Source organism: Tursiops truncatus, chromosome 10 (genome assembly GCF_011762595.2).
Source record: "Tursiops truncatus isolate mTurTru1 chromosome 10, mTurTru1.mat.Y, whole genome shotgun sequence".
Classification (NCBI taxonomy): domain Eukaryota; kingdom Metazoa; phylum Chordata; class Mammalia; order Artiodactyla; family Delphinidae; genus Tursiops; species Tursiops truncatus.
This window is the reverse complement of record NC_047043.1, coordinates 25,228,073-25,249,053: the sequence shown is the minus strand read 5'-3', so window position 1 is coordinate 25,249,053 and position 20,981 is coordinate 25,228,073. Positions and strand designations below refer to the sequence as shown.

Genomic DNA, 20,981 nt, shown 5'->3' with positions numbered 1-20,981 from the left:
ATATGAAAATCCTTCCAACACTTGTGAGTCTTCTATTATTCCCAATAACATTCATTCATAAAAAGGTGTAATTTTTTTAAAAGAACTTGATCAAGATGCTGAGCGATACATCTGCATTAACCAGTCCTGAGAGTTAGCTCAATTAAACCTTCTTAATTAACTCAGAGAACAATAACAACTGTTATTCTGACTCAGAGCAAGGTTTGCCATGCTTGCACAGGGCATATGTGATTCCTGGGCCCTGCATAGATCTACAGAACCAGAACTTCCGGGGGTGGGGGACCTGGGAGCAAGCATTCCAGCTGTTTGCCCATGAAGCACACTTAGAAAGCACTTCTTGAAGGAATTTTACAAACTTTTCCATACTCTACTCTTAAAAATGTGGTTTTTACTCACAGGTAAAAACCTGTGAGTAAAAGTTTCTCTTAGCAAGTGGCAGGTATTCTTAGCAAGTGAGGAAAGGAACCCAGGTTAAAAAAAAGAGAGAGAGAGAGAGAGAGAGATACTTATATTCACAATTCTTACTTTTCATCAATTATACCAAAAATTTGAAAACCAAACTATACTCCCAAAATATAAAATGTAATGTGATAATTTTAGTAGTATAAAAGTTTTATTTTAATAGTTATGAATGTTAATGTGTTTTAGAGAAAGCAAGTAGGTCATTAAACCCATGATTTTATGGATAATATTGCTTAAAAAAAGACAGGTTTTAAAAATAAGGCAGTGTGGGAGTTGATTTAAGAAAAAAATCAAGTAAGTAATAGCACAGGAGGCATAAGGATGTGACAAAGTGTGAAGGCGGTACTCAAATATGTAAAGTTCAAGAAGCACAGAGGAGTTAACAAGTACAGCTTTTTCCTACAAACAGGAGAAAGAAGAACTGGTTTACAAGGGTGGGTAGGTACATAAGCTTAGATTAAAACAAGACAAAACAAAACACTAGTATACTAGAAAAAACACTGAAATAGAGTCAGAAAAGCCAAGTCAGGATACTGGTTATACCATCCATGACCTGTGTGAACGGAGGCCAGCCACCAGCATCGCTGAGAATTAGCTCCTTAATCTTGAGTGATTCCTTGAAAAAGTATCTGATTCTGATTCCTGAGTTTTCCTTCCTTCCTTCTTTCTTTCCTTTTCTCCATTTCTTCCTTCCTTCTTTCTTTCCTTTTCTCCATTTCTTCCTTCCTTCTCCTCTTGGAGAAGTTGCTTGTAATTGAGAGGCAAAATCCCTTTTCACATCCGCACCTCCTGTTCCGTTCTCTATATTTTTGCCATAAAGGTTTGTCGTGCATTTCCCTGAAGTCAGCTCTCTATATTACCGGTACCAATCCTTGGGGATCTTTGGGGAATGAGTTTTCTATAAGAATGTAAATTAATTTATTAACTAGAATGCTATAGATTGCCTTAGAGGGCCTCGGCATGGGAATGGCTGCAGATTTTCAAAGGATTATGATTCTGCTCTGCTCATAAAATCCTCCCAAAGAGCTCTGGGGAGCCAGCTGAGTCCTCTCTCATTAGAACCTAACAAGATTCCTTCTCAAGGAGTTGCATGGGGTCTCCTAGACCAGCTGAAGAACAGAAGGGTCTAGGCAGCAGCCTGCTCCGTCTCAGTGCCTTAGCGCTTTGAGAAAAGAGAAACCTGGGCCGGATCCCTGCTCGCCTCACTGCCAACTTAGGAAAACGTGTCTTATTTTCAGGATCTCCCAAGTTAACAGCATCTTTTCTGAGCCTTCTGGGTGATGTGACTTGAGTTGTTTTTTGAGACAATAAAGTCCATCTGTCTTTCTATCCACAGCCCACTTGCCCTCATAGACAACAGCCCCGGCTTCTTGCCAAACAGCCTGCCTTTATCCTGGTGAGGGGGACATTTGGAAACAAGCACTGACCAGCCTGGCTAGACGTGTCTTTTTTTTTTTCAGTCTGATCAGAAGAAGGTGGTACACGAGAGCCTCCAAGCCTAGCAGGCGGACTTTCTCAGCTGCCGCCTCACACAATATCCCAGATTGGCTGCATCTCTGCTGTGTGAACTCGGGCGGGGGGGCGAGTGTGAATGGCTCAGCATCTGATAGGAATTTATCACCCACCGGCTGCTGGTTGGGCAGGGGATAAAGCAAGGGGAAGGGGGCTGTGAGTGTTTAATGCACACTGCCACAACCCAACAGTTTTCCCTAAAGAGCCTCTTCCCAATATAAAAGAACAGGGTCAAAAGTAAGTTGACCCCGGACAGAATGTACAATTATTAGAAGAGAACTGTGCAGGAACAGCTGCTGGGACCCCACCGGTTCCGCATCAGGCTTCCAAGAGTCAGAATATGAATAATCAACTCAAGGGTGTTTTCTCCACCCCTCCTCACCCCCACCACCTCCCCCAGCCTTGTCCTCCTGTTTTGGGCAAGTCCTATTGCGTTTCTACAGGAAGAAGCATAGCCCTCCCTAGCAGCTGCAATAATTGTGTCCCTATTGTGATGAAGACCTCCTCCTGGCCACCCCCCTACAAGTGGCCATTGTCAGCGTGGAGTCAGTGATTACACGCTCCGCCTGATGCTTTGGGGGACCCAGCTGCCTAAGTGCTGACACACGAGTGTGCGGAAGGCCGGGGAGGGGGCCGGTGGAGGTGGAGGCAAGAGGTGGGGGGAGCCCACGGCTGTGAGATGGGACTCTGACATACCAGACCTTTTGCATAAGTCAAGCCCAGAACAAATGAGGCTTTATCAGGCCCCAGTGATGAGGGGGTCTCATCTCCCTTTGAAGTGGAGCAGAGCATGGGGCCTAGCAGCTTTTCCTCCTTTGGACCAAGCAAACATCTTGCTTTTGATACGCTGCATGCTCATTATCTCTGCCCCATTTAATGATTTTTGATTGAAGGGTGGCGGCTGGGACGCCGAGAAGATCGTTAGAGAGGCTCCATCCAGCCAAGCCCGCAAGAAAGGCTTTCCTTGTGCCCGGGCGTAAATTCGGAATTTCTTAACAGTATGCGCTTGTTCTTAGAGGCAGATAAGGGCAGAGCGTGAAATTCTTAATTAAGCAATAAATAGAGAGTGGGGTGTCAGCAGATGTAGCCGGTAGCCATGGCAACGGGAATCACATGGGCAAGAGAGCTGAGACTAGATGTAGGCCTCAGGCCTGGGCCTGACTGACAGCTGAAGAATCCTACAAAGCTTGTAAACCAGATTAATTAGCTGACTAATTATTTCATAGCGTGAATGTAACTAAAAAATAAAAATAGTTCACCACGAACTAAAACATCCCTGGGAAAAAAAAACAGGGACAGAGGCAGTGGGAAACTGGTTGTGTAAGTCAGAGACAGGAGTGCTAGTGAATCCAATCACAGAGACTGAAAAATGGGCTCTCTGGATTTGACTCCAAGTTTGACAATATGAAGGAACACTTGTTTTACAGTCAGACCCGTTTGCAAGCATGGTGTAGAAGTTGCAGTTCACCACTGCCGTTCATGATACCTTATCACACCAAATATTGCCCCTCCGGGATCCTACCACATAGAACCAATCTCCTTAAGAAAGATTCTTAAATGAGCAAGGTTATCTTATTCTGTGGGTAACAATTGCTTAAGTGATATTAAGTTTCAATCAGGGGGCCCATATATCATATACGCCATGTTATCATGAATCTGTTATCTTACAAAAGCTAGTCAAGGAAAGTAGAATGAGACTCTTTCAGACAAGTTATGACAGGTATATGGAATTCAAGGCACCTGAGATTGACCACCTTCCAGGAAAAAAGAAACATTCTAGAGAAATAATCTACTGAGAAAATGTGTAATAAAATAACACGGCATGCTAATCACACTTGAAGATGTTTGGGGGTTTTGTACCACAATTCCAAGAGATAAGTAAGTATTCTTAACCTCGCTGTACAGATGCAGCCACGGAGGCATGGAGAATTTATAATTCCATGCCCCAGGTAAAACAGCCAGCCAGCCACTGATTAAAACCCGAAGCCCTAAACTCTGGCCGTGAGCTTTCCAAAGAAGCTGCATTCTGTAAAGACATTGCTGAACAAAGACAAAACTTGCCTTGGTAAAGAAGAGAAAGGCAAGAGTCAAAAAATATTATATGTGCGGGACTTTTTCTTTGTCATGGGGACCAGTGAGAAGTTTTCTCCTGCACCACTGCCTGGCACCCCCCCCCCTTGTGGGTCAGTGGCCCATGATTATTGAGTGGGCAGCACACTCTAGTGGAGAGAGTCACAGCCAGGAGCCAGAATGCCTGGGTTCTGCTCTCTGCCATTCTCGGCTGTGTCAAAGACGAGTCAGGCATCTTAAATCACACAGCAAGGAGCTAAATGGAGGAAATGAAGATAATTGTGATTTTTTTAAAACTTCCTCTCTGGGGGGATGTGGTAGGGCTGCACACAAACAATACAAAAGACGGTCTGCTTAGAAGTGGTCAAGGAATGAGTGAAAGCCAGCCAATTGTCAGTGCAGCAAGACTCCAGATGGAAGGCCAGCAGGGAAAGGGGCAGTGTCCCCCCAGCCATGCCCACCCCCCAAAGCCTGACAGGAAACTCGGTGGACCTGGAGGAGGGTCAAGCAGTTTCCCTATAATAAAGCGAACCTTCTGTATACACAACCTCCCCCTGGGTTTTTTGTTTTGTTTTGTTTTGTTTTTCATTCCAGGAATATGTCCACATAGACTGTGAGGGCTTTTCTTCTTGGATTAAATGTATTTTATGTAAATTATCCCAATCACAGAGACCTATAAAGCCCCATGGTCCAAAGAAAACAATTAAGTGAAAGTAACAAACTAATCAATACGTAACTGAACTCTACTGCTTGGAGGCTTTTTCAGGCGTCAGCCACAGCTACCTCACTGCTGTTGGGCTGTTGGTCTACAGACACCACGGTAGCCTCCTCATCAACTTCCTAGTGGTGGTGCAGATTTTACACAGAAGACATCCAAAGTCATACCCGATCCACACAACCCAATGTAGCTGCATGGGACACCACCACGGAAGACCAGTGTGAGCCTCGGTTCCTCCTGAAACCTCAAGTCCTCACTGTGCCAGCCCAGGAATGGGAACAGGCCTGGCTCTCGCCACCTACCTACTCCATTCAGACAGAGGATGGCGGAAGCACAGATGGCCATGAAAGCCGCTATTTGGAGGACCAGGAACCCTCTCCAAGGAGTCCGGGTATCCGACTTGCAACCCTCTGTGACTTCCTGTTCCTTGTCCAACTCATATTATTCAAAAGTGGAGATACCAAGGTATTCTGATACAAAGACTCTTTAATTAGTAAAAGCCATCTGCCTAATAAAAATGGCTTATACTGAAATATTCACCTAAGTCCTATATATGTACATATATAATACAGATGCACATCTACATAAGATATATATATATACTTATACAGATATGCATTTATACCATATGTGTAAATATAGTATAATACTATAACTTGCTGTTAATTCAATAAATAATGGGGGGGAAGGAAATCTTTAGCTGCATGACTTGCTTTTGTTTTCTTTATGCCACAAATGTTCCTTTATCGTGCTTGGTTTATGCGACTGTTGAAATTAGTTTACAGTTCATGAACAAACCTGATCAATGGACAAGACAGGCTCCTCGGAAGCATGCTAACTAATAAAACAAGAGCAATTTGAAATTAAAATTTTGTTTCAGAATATACAGCAAATGAATAGCCATAGTTAAGGTTAACGGCAACTATTGGCTCTTACTTAATGGCTGTATGTGACTCTAGTGGTAAAACAGTCTCAGGGATCTCTGTCCAACCTGATTTTTTATAGTTTTAGGTTATATTTATGGATGAATCAAATCAGGAATAAAATCTGAATGGTACAATTCAGTGCAAATAAAATATAGAGTAATCCATTTGGCCAAGACTTTTTAAAAACCCGGGAAGCACCATCCTCTCCTCTCTGGTGCTATTAAAATGTAATCGCCCCAGGGCTCAAGTGTAATCAGACCCAGTTGACAAATGGCTATAGGCACAAGTGAGAGGGACAAAGAACTCAGGGCGCCTACCAGCTCCCCAAACCCTTAAGGCCAAGTCTGGCTTGTGGCAGAGACTGGGACTTGCCATGCTTGACATGGCCCTGATTTCAACCAGGATCTATTAAGACCAATTCATAACAAAATTGTCCTTTTAGAGACTCATTCTGTCAGATTCTCCTTCTTAGAGACCACACTGAGCTAAGGTTGGTAGAAGTGGACACCATGTACTCAGAGTGACCAATGCTGAAATAATATGGAAAAGAAATATGAGATTTCAGGAAGTCAAATATGAGATTTCAGGAAGCCCAGGAAGTCAAAAGAAATGTATGGCCCTGACCCACACATTGGGCTCCCGTGAAACATGCACAATAAGAAGGTAAGGAAATCCTTTTGGCCCCTGTTACTCTGCAATCACTGTAGGGTTTCTGGTTCTATAAAATGAGGCTCCTGGACCCTTCACCCTGATGCTGCCTCTGACACAAGACAAGACAGCCCATCCCCCAGTCCTCAGATAGCCTTCCACGCATCTCATTTTTCTGACCTCAGATTTCCTTCCAAGGCTTCTCACCTTCCACATTGACTACACTCTTCCTCCTGCCTCTCTGTACCTTTGCTGTTCCTTGTATCTGTGATCACAACCAGCCATCCTGTCTTTACATGTGCAGTTGACTTTTCTACAAATGCAATATGGCCTTAACATGAATGAAAAATATGAATAGCAGTCAAAGTTTATTAAGCACTTGCTCTGGGTTAGACCCTCTGCTAAAGAATTTTACATGTTATCCTTGATTTAATTTCCTATCCTTTAGACAGGTCCTTTTATTATCCCATTTTACAGATAAGGAGGCTGAGGCTTAGAAAGGATACCTGCACGATGTCCCATAGCTAGTAAGCGCTAGAGCTGGGATTCAAATGCAGGCAGTCTGATTCAGAGCCCAGCCACTTAACCATAGCACGCAGCGGTCTCTTTCAGCTCCTCATCACTTCACAGCACCAATGTTTGGTATTCCAAAGGGAACGGTGGTTTCTGACTATGTGCTCAACATGCTCATCCAATTATACTTACCCAGATAGGTGAGTTGTCTCAACTGGCTGTGGAAGAACCAGTCACAGCCTTGGTCCCGACCAGGTGATGGAAGAGACGGAAGGGACCGCCCCACTTGACTCCCGCACCTTATGAGGATGTCAGGGTAAGGCCACAGGTCTGTGTGCACCAGCAGCAGGTAATTCCCAGGAGCAAAGTTCTCAAATGTCGCTGAGTACTTGAAGCGAGAGAAAAGTACAAAAGTGCTCATTGAGTGAGGAAGACTCTTCCCAGAAGAAGAGTTACAAAGAACTCAGATGGAGTGGTTTAGAAACAGGACTGTTCACACCGGCTACTTTTCCTGTGGGAAATGGGCTTACTTAAATCTACTCCATCATAAATTCATAACTAAAGCTACAAAAGCATACAGTGCGAGGACTGAAAACTGTAAGGTTCTTCTTGTTTAACAATCTCAATTAACAGAGGAGAAAACCAAAGTTCAGACAAGTGAAGTAACTCGTCCCAGGTCAAACAGCAAGAAGAGACAGAGACACATGTAGAATTCCTGTCCAGTTTTCCCCAAGACTCAAACAGGCAGGCAATGATAGGAGTGCCATCCATTTATAAGAGTAACAGTTAACACGGTTGAGCATTGGCTCAGGTATCATTCATATCAAGGCATCCAACCCTTGAAAGACTCTGGGGATTGTGACTAGTATTGCCTCCATTTTATAGACGAAGACACTGAGGCAGGTGGAGGTTCGGTAACTCTCCCTACATCACAAAGCAGGACAGTGCTGATCTGGGACAGATATCCAGGTGTCCACCTCCAGAGTCACCATTCTACTGCCTTCACCTTCCCAGAATGTTCTCATGGGAACCTCAGGGGAAGGGGAGAGAGGTGTACATTCTTCCTGAGAGCTGTGGTGAGGGGATCAAATGGATTCTGCTTTGAATTCTTCAGATCTATGGCACACCTGCTTCCAGCTCCCTAAGACCTGCTCTTATGACCTTTAGGGAGAATGCGTGTGATGAGACGGGAAGAAAGAAATGTGTTAAAAGGAATAAAAGAAGCTTGAGGAAATCCACTGGATTGATTTTTCTGCAGAAAATGCACCTATTTTCCTTATGGTTTTTCCTACCTTCCCTCCCCCTAACCATCTGACTCCTTCAACCCAATCCAAACGAAAGGCTAGTGCCTTTCGTTTTCAGGTGCAAGTTAATCTTTGACCACAAGGTGGCAGTGTGCAATGTAAAAAATGCCTTGTGAAGCTATTTTCTCTCGGCTACAAACACTTCCCTGGGGTAAGTTGGTTCTTAACCCATGATATATAAGACTACAATTCTATAGGTTGTTTAGAAGCTGTTTTTATTTGTATTAATAAAGTTAAAATTTCAGGCAGAACCATTCTGTGTTCAAGGTGAGGTTTAAAGGGATTCTAAAATTTTCAAGTTTAAGATAAAAGACAATCATACCTCAAATTCAGGTTACATTCATCTGGTCAAAATGCTGCTGCAGTTTTCTTGATCAGCACCAGAAGATGCTAATACCTGCAAACTACTGCGTCACAGAAGGAAAGACGGGAACCCCCAGGGAATGGAATCTACCATCAAGTGGATGCCGGGGCTTACCTGCAGAGAGCTGTTGGTCCAAGGGCTCTCAAATCGCAGTGAGTAGGTCTCTTGATCCAAGAGCAGCGCCATCCAGCCATAAGGGTTGGACAGTGTGTCATGCACATAACTGACAGTGGTTGTCTTATTTCTGCTGTCCGTTATGGTTAAATCATAAGAAACTTTTGGGGCATTGGCTCTAGAGTGATTTAAAAAGAAAAAAAGCAGGTGTAAGTTTTTTGTCCATCCTGGATCTAAGGCACTCCTCTCCCATCAGCTATAATTTATCTATTTTCTCCATGTACGTCTCTCGCCCCAGTGTCTATAGAGGTTTTAGCGGTCATGGTGTGTGTCAAAAAGCCCAGTGGGAAGGTGTCACTGGGCCATTTGTGCATCACACTGACCTGAAACACTCAGATCTTAGGCCACTAATCAATGCCATCTTAATGAGTTCATATAGGCCAGAACTATATATTATTATTTTAAAGAAATGTCCAAGGTCAGAATATTGCCATAGCCCGGGTTTATCAGCAGCAGAATGCGTATTACACAGTCACTAGTTATCCCTCTGGGGAGCAGTGGCTGAAGCCCAGAACCTCAGAGCCTACCTCCAACGGCCCAGCAGGAACAGCCTCAGTAAGCTTCCCCAGAACGCAGAGGGCCCTGGGTCCTCTCCTGTGGGCTTACACGATGCCCAGGGCTCACTCAGTGCCAGTGGGTTTGCGTTCTTGCTTGTTAACAAGGAATGCGACATCCTGAAGCTAGAGACATTTTGTCTTTTCTGGTGTCCTGCCCCTTGGCACTGGGACCTGCACATTATGGGCACTCAAACCATGTTTGTTACACAAACGAAGCCTGCAGGGAGGAGCTCTTCCCAAAAGCGATGCCAACTTCCCAATGTATAGAAAGCGTTTCTAGAAGAACAGCATTTTACCAAGTGAGGAAACTGAGACAGAGTATGGTAAAAGTAGTATGTGAACATCACAGGTAGAGCTAGAAAGTTTTAAATTTCTACAAAGTATTCTATGCAGCCCATTCCAGAAAGTGATTTTTAAGACTTCACTAGAAGATAAATAGATTTTGCCACCTGCTTAGACCCTAAAAGAAAAAGTGGACAGAAAAAAAATAAAGCAAAAGCTAAAAAAAAAATCAACACCCATTACGACCTTCCTTCCCCCTCTGGTTTAGTTTTGATGAGAATCTTTAACTGTGGCATGTTGCTACAGGCAGATAATTAAATTCTCAAAGTAAAGGGAAATGAGACAAAGGAGGATATTGGGTTTTCAAAGTGAGAGGTGATGTGAGCACATCGAAAGCCAATTTACAATCTAGTGGCATATTATAGAGAGGAGACTGGTTTTAGTGTTAAATGCTTGGGCACCGTTGTCAAATGGGTGTAAACTGGAAGTCTATAACTGCATGTGCACTAGGTGTATGAATTTGGGGGACTCACTGACCCTCTTTAAGCTTTAATTTCCTTTTTTTTTTAATGGAGACAACAACAGTATGTATCTCCTATAGCAACTGTGAAACTTAAAGTGATAATCTACGTGAAGTATTCACTAAGTATTCACTAAGCCCAATAAGTCTACCTATAGCTCATTTAAGAAAGAACCTCAGATGTGCCTGGTTTGCCACGCTGTCTACTTATTTTACTGTCTAGAGTTTATCCAGGATACTTGGTCATTTAAAATCACACTCAAAACCTTTCATGGTGCAGAGCTTTAGCCCTGGCAATGTAGCACGTGATTCATATTTCTTGTAAGATTAAATGTGTTTGTTTCAGCCATTAATAAGTAAAATGAAAGGGATAAAAGAATGCTCAAGGCATTTGGAATAAAAGAACCACTCTTTCCCAGATGTCCCTACGTAGCATTCACCAAACCTTTAGAAATCTTGGGGTAGGGGGGCTTCTTCCTCTCTTTGGGCCTGGGATATGGAGGGCTTTTTTTGCATGTATATCAAGATTTAAATCGGAACTTAAGTAAATCCTGGACTCACATTCTTAGAATCAGAGTGGATATGAAGGTCATCTGTTCTAACATCCAATCTACTGTGGAAATTCCCTCCATATTTTATCTTGTTCCTTCTTCCAGCTTTGGGGAGTTCACATCCTCAAATTCCCCCTCCATTTATGAAAGTTATTTGTAAATTTTAATTTTAGACAAGCTTGAGAAAGCTTAATTTTCTCCCGTGTATTTTCTAGCCCTTTCTCCTCAATCGCTATGGCTTTCTCTTACTCTGACTGAAACCATGAGTCCCAGGGTCCCAGGAGATCAGCCAGCACAATTTGGCCCAACTAATATATTTACTAAGTGAAGATAGGTTACTGGGAAATAAATGTAAAACAAATGTGATAAGAAGAGATAAGTTGAAATACCAAAGAGGCAAGTGAGTTAGCCGCAGCAAGTACCGAGGTCAATACATCAGGTGGGATTCCCCACAGTCCAGAAAATGATTCCGAAAATTTCAGGTTCTGAAAGAGCAGCCCTTCAGCTTTCACAGAGACATATGGGCTCTGGAAAATGAATCACAAGACTGAATTCCAAGAAAGACTCACTGATAAATCAGAATTTCCATTTAGTAATTTGCAGTGAGAAATAAAACTGCCTTTCACATAGTGGGTATTCAACAAATGTTTGTTGAATGAATAAATGAGTGTTGAACGGACTAGAACACCCTAACTGGCTATTTAGTGCTGTTTGGTCCCAGGGAAGTCTACCCAGAAAACCACATGAGTGTCAGGAGATTTCTTGTAAACTTACTCATCAAAGGAGATAAGCATTTGATCGTGAGTTATCAGATCCTGATACAGTCAACCCCATTATCAGTAAGATATTCACCCAAAGGACTTATACACTTAAGTTTAGTGGTCAGAAAACCTCTCCTGGACATATACAAGCAATCTGCACTAACAGTGGGCCCTGGTTTAGGAAAATACTAAGATTTCCTTATGAACTTAGATTTCTTCTATCCTAGTTGAGTGCTCTCAATTAAACCACTTTTACATTAGGGTTTTGGTTTTTTTTTTTAACTATAGGCCAAAGGAATTCTATTTGTTGAAATGCATCCATCTGTTCACAACTAATCACTCCAACCTGTACTTTGTCACTTACTTTGCCTGACCATCCTATATTTTATCACTCTTTTCTTAAGAGATAATGCATATTTCCAGAAATTCTTCTTCATTCCAGCAATGTGGCCCCAAGAATTCTCCCTGGTCACTTGGACTAGACTTAAATTATTTCTCAGATTTCTATCAGCATCACATTTATAAGTCAGTTTTAAGATCTAATTTCTCCTGATTCTGTTTCTATAGATTGTAATTTCACTTACTGAAGGAGCCATTTTTCAGGCCATACTCCCCAGTTTCAGAAGGCCCCTATAAACATGACCCTGTTTTCAAATATTGTAAAACCACTAAATGCTAACATTAATTCAGTTCTATTAATCTTCGGGACTTTTCCACCTTCTTTTTTTTTTTTTTTGCGGTATGTGGGCCTCTCACTGCTGTGGCCTCTTCTGTTGCAGAGCACAGGCTCCGGACGTGCAGGCTCAACGGCCATGGCTCACGGGCCCAGCTGCTCCGCGGCACGTGGGATCTTCCCGGACCGGGGCACGAACCCGCATCCCCTGCATCGGCAGGCGGACTCTCAACCACTGCGCCACCAGGGAAGCCCTGCACCTTCTTTTTGATGCCCTTCTTCCAACAGTATCCAGTAATCTAATGCTAACTTGGTCAACCAGAGACCCAACCATAGTGCACTGTGATCCTAAACCATCCTTTCCTCTACCTTTTCCTCATTCGCTGCCCGACCCTACCAAGCCGCCCCATCCATCCTGACCAAGGCTCACGTGGGATGCAATTTCACAGGCACTCGAGGGCAGCATGAGCTTTCTTTAGGGAAATACAGGTAGAAAAGTAGGTTATCAAATATTCCTTTATCACAGTCGGTAGTGGAAAGGATCGTAGTGTGCGTTCTGAAAAGCAAATCAAAATGTGAAAGACCCATCTCCCAGTAGGCAAGATGCCTTTTGTTGACCATCACCCCAAGGGCCAAAAATTCTAGGTCAAATCAGCTCCCATCCTTCTAGGCCAAATGCCAGCAGTGACAGTGGTGAGCTCTTCTGAAAAGCACCCAAAGAACATCAAGAGTAGAAGAATACCGTGAAGAGAATTTACCAACCATAATTACTACAATTTTCGCTTGCCCTAAATAGCCACCAATCTCCCCTCTTTACTGTTAATGAAGCAAAGAAGCACACAAGTATTTCTAATTTGGAGAAGCCAAGGGAGCCTGCATGGGCCATTAGCAGCAGAAAGCTTCATTACCAGGGGAAGAAGTCTCTCCCTGAACTTCTCATGGTTTTATGTGCAAGAAATCAGGAGGCAACCAGTCCATCTGAAATGTTAACCCTTACCTCCGAGTCAGCAACGGCTCCTGTATATAATCAAAAAGACAAGAGGACTTCAAGACTTTCCTTTTCTATGAGGTAGCTTAATTTTTTTTTTAATCACCAAGCCTGTTTTTAATTAAGGGACATTTTCCTTTAGAAATATAGCAGTATCACTTGATAAAACTTCCCAACCTAAGTACCAATTTACAATACTAGTTGCATCAACAGTTATGTAATTTAGTGCCCAGATACTCTGCAGAACTGTTGAGTGTATCCTGCCCACAGAGGATTTCTCAGGCAATCAACAATACCAGTGAGAACAAACATTAACTCCCTGGTTTGTGTTTACCATTAGCTTACTTTTCCTGAGGGTCCACATCTCTGTGTATTAAGACAAACACTGCACTGAGCTCTAAATGCTCTAAATTCGGAGCAATTGTGAAATAAACCCTTTATAATTACACATCTCCTAAGCCAGACACATCATAAAAACGAGCCCCGAATGGTACTGCCAGCATTGCCTGGGTATTCATGCTTGCCGCTGTCACTCTCACCTTTTACTGCACAAAGAGGACAAAATCAAAATGTTGAGCACAGCCGACAAATTTTTGTGGCACGACTTTTCTTGAGCATCCTTTAAAAATACACTGGGCTCATAAGAAGTCTTTGTCAGAAGCTCACCACTGTCCTTCGTTTTGGAGAGTCTTATTTTTGCATAAGTAGCCCATCCTATACAGGTTGCTAACTGTGTATTCCCCTTGCCCCTATGGCTACTGGTGTAAATAAACCGCACCTCCCCATTGGTGAGCAATAATAATAAACAGAATTTTTTTTAATGAAAAAAAAAGTCCTGTCCAAGAACCACTATTCTCTCTGCTGATCTGCCATCACCCAGTGATAACTGACATGTACCAGTAAGGGGTTTCCTGTATATACTACCCTTATTGATTGAGAAACAAATATTTCTCCTTCTGAGTAAGAAACCTAAGAGAAAAGAAATCTTAAACCCTCAGTCTTTCTTCCAAACTTTTAACAATTCTTAAATTCATGTAAAAAAATAGAAATGATAGGCAGAGAGGCAAGCCGTATGAATCCTTGCATTTCTGGCAGGTACACCCCACATCACTCCTCCATGACTTTGCAGATATATATTTGTTTATCTTTTTTCAGAGTTAGCTAAAGCAATAATAATTGATTGTAGAAAAGTCCCCAAATCAACCTAGCACCTCCCCAAAGGTATTGTCTAAAGTTTTTGCGACACACTTGGGATAATAATTCTTGCTTACTATACCTTAATCCTTGAAGAGGAGCAATAGATGTCTATTGTCCATCTGTCTATCCTTCACATACTATTGCATCTCTTTCTTGATCTGTGGAACACAGCTGGAATGGCTATCTCAGAACGTGAAAACACCACCCTTGGAGCTACACAACTCCAAGGTAGACAACTACTTGTCAGGAACATTGAAAAACAATTGTATGCATCTAGCAGGGAGTTAGACTATAAAACCTACCTTCTCTTTTATATATATGCACACCTGGTGCTGGTGGGGCTGACAGACTCCCCCTCATGAGCTCACCATCAGCCCCTCTTCCCAACTCCGTGTTCAGTGATATCAGGACAGATCGTGTGAGAGTATTTTCACCACGGAATTAAGCAAATGCTACAAATCAGGGTCTTTATTCTAGAAAGCTAGTTGTAAAACAGGTACCAGCACACCCCTGGACCCCTTTATTATTCATGAAATTTAATAACCATGGAGTATTGTTGATGATATTCCTCAGTTTGGGCTCCATTTTGATGTTTAGATCTTTTTCTATTTTAATGCTGTAACCTCTGCTGCCGAGAGCGGATAAAACTTCTTGGAATTTTCCTGTCTCACATGTGGTTTTTTTGAGAACTGAAAAGATACCATTAGTGATGCTATGCCTCTTTATCCCTAGGAAGGAGCGTTAGGTGATTATTAAAGGAAAAGCTTGGCCACAATTTCCATTTCAACTCTTCTTTACTTTTGCATTCATAGAGGCAGGGGGTGCCTTGTACTCTGAACACTGACACATTAAAAGCAGTTCCATAGGTAGACCCTGAGCACAAGCACTACAGGGAAGGATATTCAGCAGGATCTAAGAATCAAGGTGATCAACAGCAACATTAGCCTTTTCTTTTCTAGGAGAAATAGGAAGAGAGAAACAGAAGCTTTGGGGCACAATGAATTATAAACTGTGTCCTGAAAGACTCCAGATTCCACGACTTTCTGGGATATTTCGTTGGATAAGTGCAATGTCATGTGGCTGTTGGAAAGTGTTCCCTATTTTTCAAGAATCGGATTAAGTTTCATTTGAGCAAACTTAATTCCCTTGCCAGGCATTTGCTTCTCAGAAACGTAATCATCTATAATATTTTATTCTATTAGTAGTAAGTTCATATGTTGTTTTGTCAATCATAAATGTAGAGACTTTTTTTTTAAAACTTCTTTATTGGAGTATAGTTGCTTTACAGTGTTGTGTTAGTTCCTGCTGTATAGCAAAGTGAATCAGCTATATGTATACATATATCCCCATATCCCCTCCCTCTTGCATCTCCCTCTCACCCTCCCTATCCCACCCCTCTGGGTGGTTACAAAGCACCGAGCTGATCTCCCTGTGCTATGCAGCTGCTTCCCACTAGCTATCTATTTTACGTTTGGTAGTGTATATATGTCAATGCTACTCTCTCACTTCGCCTCAGCTTACCCTTCCCCCTTCCCGTGTCCTCAAGTCCATTATCTACATCTGCGTCTTTATTCCTGTCCTGCCCCTAGGTTCATCAGACCATTCATAAATGTAGAGACTTTTGAAAGACAACATTTACTGAGCACTTACTACATGCCAGACAACAACCCTGTGAGTTAAGTACCATTTGGCTCATTTTACTGATAGGAGAACTGAAGCAGAAAGAGGTGAAGTAACTTGTCCAGGAACATACCTAGGAAGTGGCGGAGGGAGGGTGGGCTATGATTTATGCCCACAAATGATTCTTAATTACCTCTCTATTCTTCAGCCTTTGAAAAATAATTTCAAACATATGCATATATCTTGACTTTCTTTTATGTACTTCCTATTAAAACTCAGAAGGACTGGTTGGCCAACCTACAACATCTTGTAAACTCTTTTAATTTCCCCCACATTCAATTCAGTACATAATTGGAAGACAGATCAAGGCTTGATTTACTAACATTTGAATAAATCTATGTCAACTGAAGGAGCTGTAGAGTGCTCTAAACCAAAAAACAAATAATTCCCAGATGGTAATTGTGAAAGTTCATTCTCATTCCCCCCATCACAATTCTATGCATCTATACCACCAGGAAAAGAAAAGGATTGCAAATGTATGCAAACTGCTGATTCGGTGGGTGGGGTAGGGGCAGAGTGGAGAAGAAATCAGCTGTTAAAATAAATCATCTGATCAACTGACAGCCCCGGGCAAGCAAAAGCCCAGAAGACATTATGAAAGGATATTCTTAAGTATTTGATGTTGCTAGGAATTTTAGAAACAAAGACTGAGGATAGTATTTTAATCCTGGATCTTCTAAAGAAAAGTTAAGGGCTGTGGACTCCTCATAAATATGTCCTAAGAGAGAAATGGACAATAAGGACACTACAGGACGATTTGGGAGAGTCCACAATTTCTTAAATGATATTCATTTATTCAATACTAATTTTATTGAGTCACTATATGTTCAACATGGTACTGGGCACCATAATACAAACAAACAGAAAACCCTATCCTTGCCCCACTTACCATGTATGAGGAGGGAGGGGCAATTTATAAAGCTATGTAGGAGCTATGAGTATTGGTTAGAGCAAGTATAGAGAGCCAGCACACAGCAGGGATACAAAAGCTGTACAGAAAGCTCGGGGAAGCTTACCAGAGAAAACAACCTTCATGTTGAGTTCATGGAAACTGAGCCTTATGGGCTGAAAAGCACAAAGAAGTTGAGTATGGCTGAGGCATAAAATGCAGGGAAGGGAGGGCAGAGCATTGAGAAATGATGCTAGAAGTACAAACAGGAGCAGGTCACGAAGTGCCCACAAGACATTACAAATGGCAGGCTTTCATCGGGAGGCACTGGGAAACCTTGACAAAGCTTCTACAAAGAAATGCATGGATGGCAAGACCAGATCCAATCTACAAAGCCTCAAAAAGTTTAAGAATGGCATCGCAGCAAGGTGGCAAGCTAAGAGGCTGTTGTGGTTATACAGGTGGGAGGCAGTGTCAACCTGGACTAGAGTAGCTGGGAAGGAGAGAAGTAGAAAAACTCAGGAGAGATTTTTTAGGAGATAAAATGGGCTGGACTTGGTAGGTGATTTCTGTGAGGAATAAGTAAGAAGATGAGTCAAGGATGACTCCCATCTCTGGTTTAGATATAACTGAATCAGCTGTCTGAACACCCAGAGATTCTGAACACCGAGGGAGGAATAGGTCCAAGGAATAAAGACCATACGTTCAGTTTTGACAAGTTGAGTTTGAGATGGCTGTTGAATACTCTAGTGGAAATACTGAAAGCGTAGCTGCTCAACGGAAATGTAATACAAGCCATAAGTGCAGGCCGCAGATAGAATCTTAAATTTTACTGTAGCCACAATGAAAAATTTAAAAGAAACAGGTGAAATTAATTTTAATAATATATTTAACCCAATATATTCAAAACTTATCATTTCAACGTAAGCAATATAAACAAATCGTTGCGCTCTTACATTCTTTTTTTTCATACAAAGTCTTAGAAATAAGGTGTATAGTTGAAACTTATGGCACATCTCCATCTGGGCGAGCCACATTTCACGTGTTCAGTAGCCACCTGTGGCGAGTGACTTCAATACTGCGCAGGGCAGATTGGATAAATGGATCTGGAATTCAATAAAGCAATGTAGACTGGAGGAACAAAATCTAGAATCAACAGTGACTGTTAACTGAGGCTGTGGAATAATCCAGATCACTTGGGAAGAGCATGACGTGCAAGGAAAGCTTCTCACAGAACCCTAAGGAACACTAGCATTTAAGGGGCAGGGAGACGAACTTACAAAGGAGGTCTAGAAGGAGCTCACAGAAATCCACTGGTGAGATGATCCTCGTTGCAGGTAATTTATCTCTAGACATAAGAAATGTGGGATCAGTAAATCCAGGAACTATGTGAGGCACGTTGCCATTATGAGGCCTCTATGGGAAACGTGCCTGACATTTTTCTGAAATGAGGTCCTGACTTACACTGATAGGACTAATGCTTTCCAGTCTTATCAGGAAGGATGGGACTGGGAGAATGAGATTGGAAGCCAGGAAAGGAACGCTATGCTGAGTACCTGTGGCCCCTAAAGAAAGCACGTTTTTAGAGCTGGCAAGTGAGACAGAACTCACCCAAACCAAGCGTGTCATCATTTTAGCAAAACAGAAAATAGACTCTGCCTTGTAGAGGGTGGGAATCTTTCCTTCACCTAAATATTAAACATTATTACCAACTTCAAACATTTTTAAGCCTCAGTCAACCCAACTGCAAGGTCAAGTCAGAGGAAGGTACAAAACTGGAAATGCCACAATGTAAGCACCCATCACTCTTGGAAAAGGTAGTGAGGGGAGGTCGCCAATGTCAAACAAGGAACTTATAGTGAACATGAACCAGAAGGGGCCTCCAAGGAGGAGATCACACTCCAAGCACTCGGTTGCTGGTTAGGGGGCAGAGGTGCCCCATTAAACAGCTGTGCAGCCCTCACGCCTTGCCCTCTGGGGACCTGGGCTGAGGGAGGCAGGAGGAGGCTAAGAGTTGAAAGGGAAGAGGGCAGCGTCCTTGTGCCACATCAGATCTCCATCAACATGCAACCCCAAAAGATGGGGACCGTGAGAGCTTTGTAAATCAACTCTTAGGGTGCGTGCTCCAGGGCAAATAGCACAACAAATTAATCCTTTCTCCATGAAATGCAGCAAAGTTTGTATCTACGCAGAATTCAAATTGCTCATTAGCTCTGACATGTTCCTAATGAGGTTATAATGCTCTGGGACAGAGATCAAGTCACTGAACACAAATAGCTGAGGATAGAATCCTGGAAAGCTCAAGTTAGAAAGACCTTAGGGCAGTGCTTCTAAACCTTGAGTATAAATCCCCTGTGGGTCCTGACTCAGAACGTCTGCGGTGAGTCTGAGATTCCCAAGTCTAATCCCAGGCCACACTGATGCACTCTGACTAGCAAGGCCTTCGAGATCATCTAACCCAACCACCTTACCCTAGAGATGAGGACATGAAGGCTAAGAGGCTCATAATTGGGAGTGTGCTAAGACTCCCCTGGGGCGAATTTGGGGTCATTGAGCACTTGTCCGCAGACCTGTGAATCAACCTGAAAATGTTTAAATAGAAGCCTAGGGAGTAGGGTGACCAACCATCCTGGTTTTCTCAAGACTGAAGGGGTTTCTGGGACACGAGGTTTTCTATTTTAAAACCAAGAAAATTACAAACAAACCAAGGCAAGTTTTTCACCCTAGTAGGAGTCTTTTGAATCTACTTAGAATACAGTATCAGGATTATTATCTTTTTGACCTTGTCAGTCCCTGAGTGCTGGGATCATGACCTGCTGCCTAGGTAAGCACCTAATTATCCTGTCCGAAGATTCTCCAAGAGCAGATGTTCAGAGGATTCCACCTGCAGAGCCTTCTAATGCCACTAAACGCCTCTGTAAGACACAGTCTCCCAGTAGGTCTCCAAGTAAGGCATAAAAAAGGAATATCAACAACACAGAGAAATCAATATCATGCAAGCACAGAATGTTCTTTTTAACTACATAAATCTATTTTAATTTTCCTCATTTGGAAAAAACACATGTAAGAAATAAATCGCTAACTTCAATAAAGCTCAAAATGCTCATTAAAAACATCTTTGTTAAAATCACTAAAATGATAAAAATCAGGATGCATTCCTAAGGATGAAAAGAAAAGGCATGCTCTGTATAATCCAAATGGTTAGAAATGAAAATACATCCCTCCACATTGTTATTTTACTCGCTGGAATTGGGTCCACTAACATTAGATAGAATAATAAACAGTTTGGAAAGCAAAAGTGGTGCATTTTCAGATGATTCAATGCTAGCAGGGTATTATATTACTAAGGTGTCTAAAACAGAATGTCAAGATACTGATGCCATATGCGTTCAGAATGCAGACTTAGTGCAATCCTGACCATATAGGCTCACTCTCTGGAGCTTACCTGTTTAAATAAGATGCCAGCATGATCTGGCTGAAGCACTTGACTTAATATTCATGCAGTTAGGACACAAAACAAAAGGAAAGAAGTGTGGCTAAATGTATATAATGCATTTGAAATAGGTAAAAGATAGAACCCTGGACACTCAGCAATCTTTACCTGGAAATTAAAGAGGGCAGAAGCAACCCTATTATGCATTATAAACAGCCCAGGTGCTGACTTAATGGTAGTTTGGGTAGCATAACCAAGGAGTCCTTGCTCCAATATTAATAGGAAATGTATTGTACAAATCCAATAGTTCATGAAATTAACAAGGAAAATGTACTGGGGTGAAGCAACTTTGCAAGTAATAGGGAGGCATCAGCAATTGCTTTCCTGGAGCATACTGAACACTTAAAAAGAGCTCAGGGGGAGTAGGTGTACATAAATGAGAATGGACATTACTGGAAATTTTAATAATCCTCTTAATTTAAATATATTTCAGATTCTCTGTTGGTTGCAAGTCTTTTCAAGAGGAAGCTATTAGCTCAAAATGCCAATAAGAGGTCAAGGGCTATGAGACCTGGTCCATTGTTATTGAAAGTTAGCTGCCATTTCAATCAGTCCAAAACTACCGTAAACTTATGATTTGACAGCTGTCAAAATTATCCCCACGTCACCTTTGTAGAACTAAATACTTCCAGAAGATTCCGGAAAACAATTTCGCTTCTATAAATATCAACAGCATGGATGATATATGCATGTGCATTG

The 20,981-nt window shown here is 42.2% G+C and overlaps 1 protein-coding gene across 1 annotated transcript in view; it reads right to left on the bottom strand.

The window, feature by feature from the left end:
* The window catches only part of PKHD1 (PKHD1 ciliary IPT domain containing fibrocystin/polyductin), a 424,868-nt gene that overhangs the window by 194,787 nt on the left and 209,100 nt on the right, over nt 1-20,981 (bottom strand). The window contains exons 48-49 of the mRNA XM_033864110.1: nt 8,632-8,809; nt 7,042-7,237 (exon numbers count right to left, since the gene is read on the bottom strand). Of these exons, the coding sequence (XP_033720001.1) occupies nt 7,042-7,237; nt 8,632-8,809 (374 nt within the window). The remainder of the gene's footprint in view (nt 1-7,041; nt 7,238-8,631; nt 8,810-20,981) is intronic.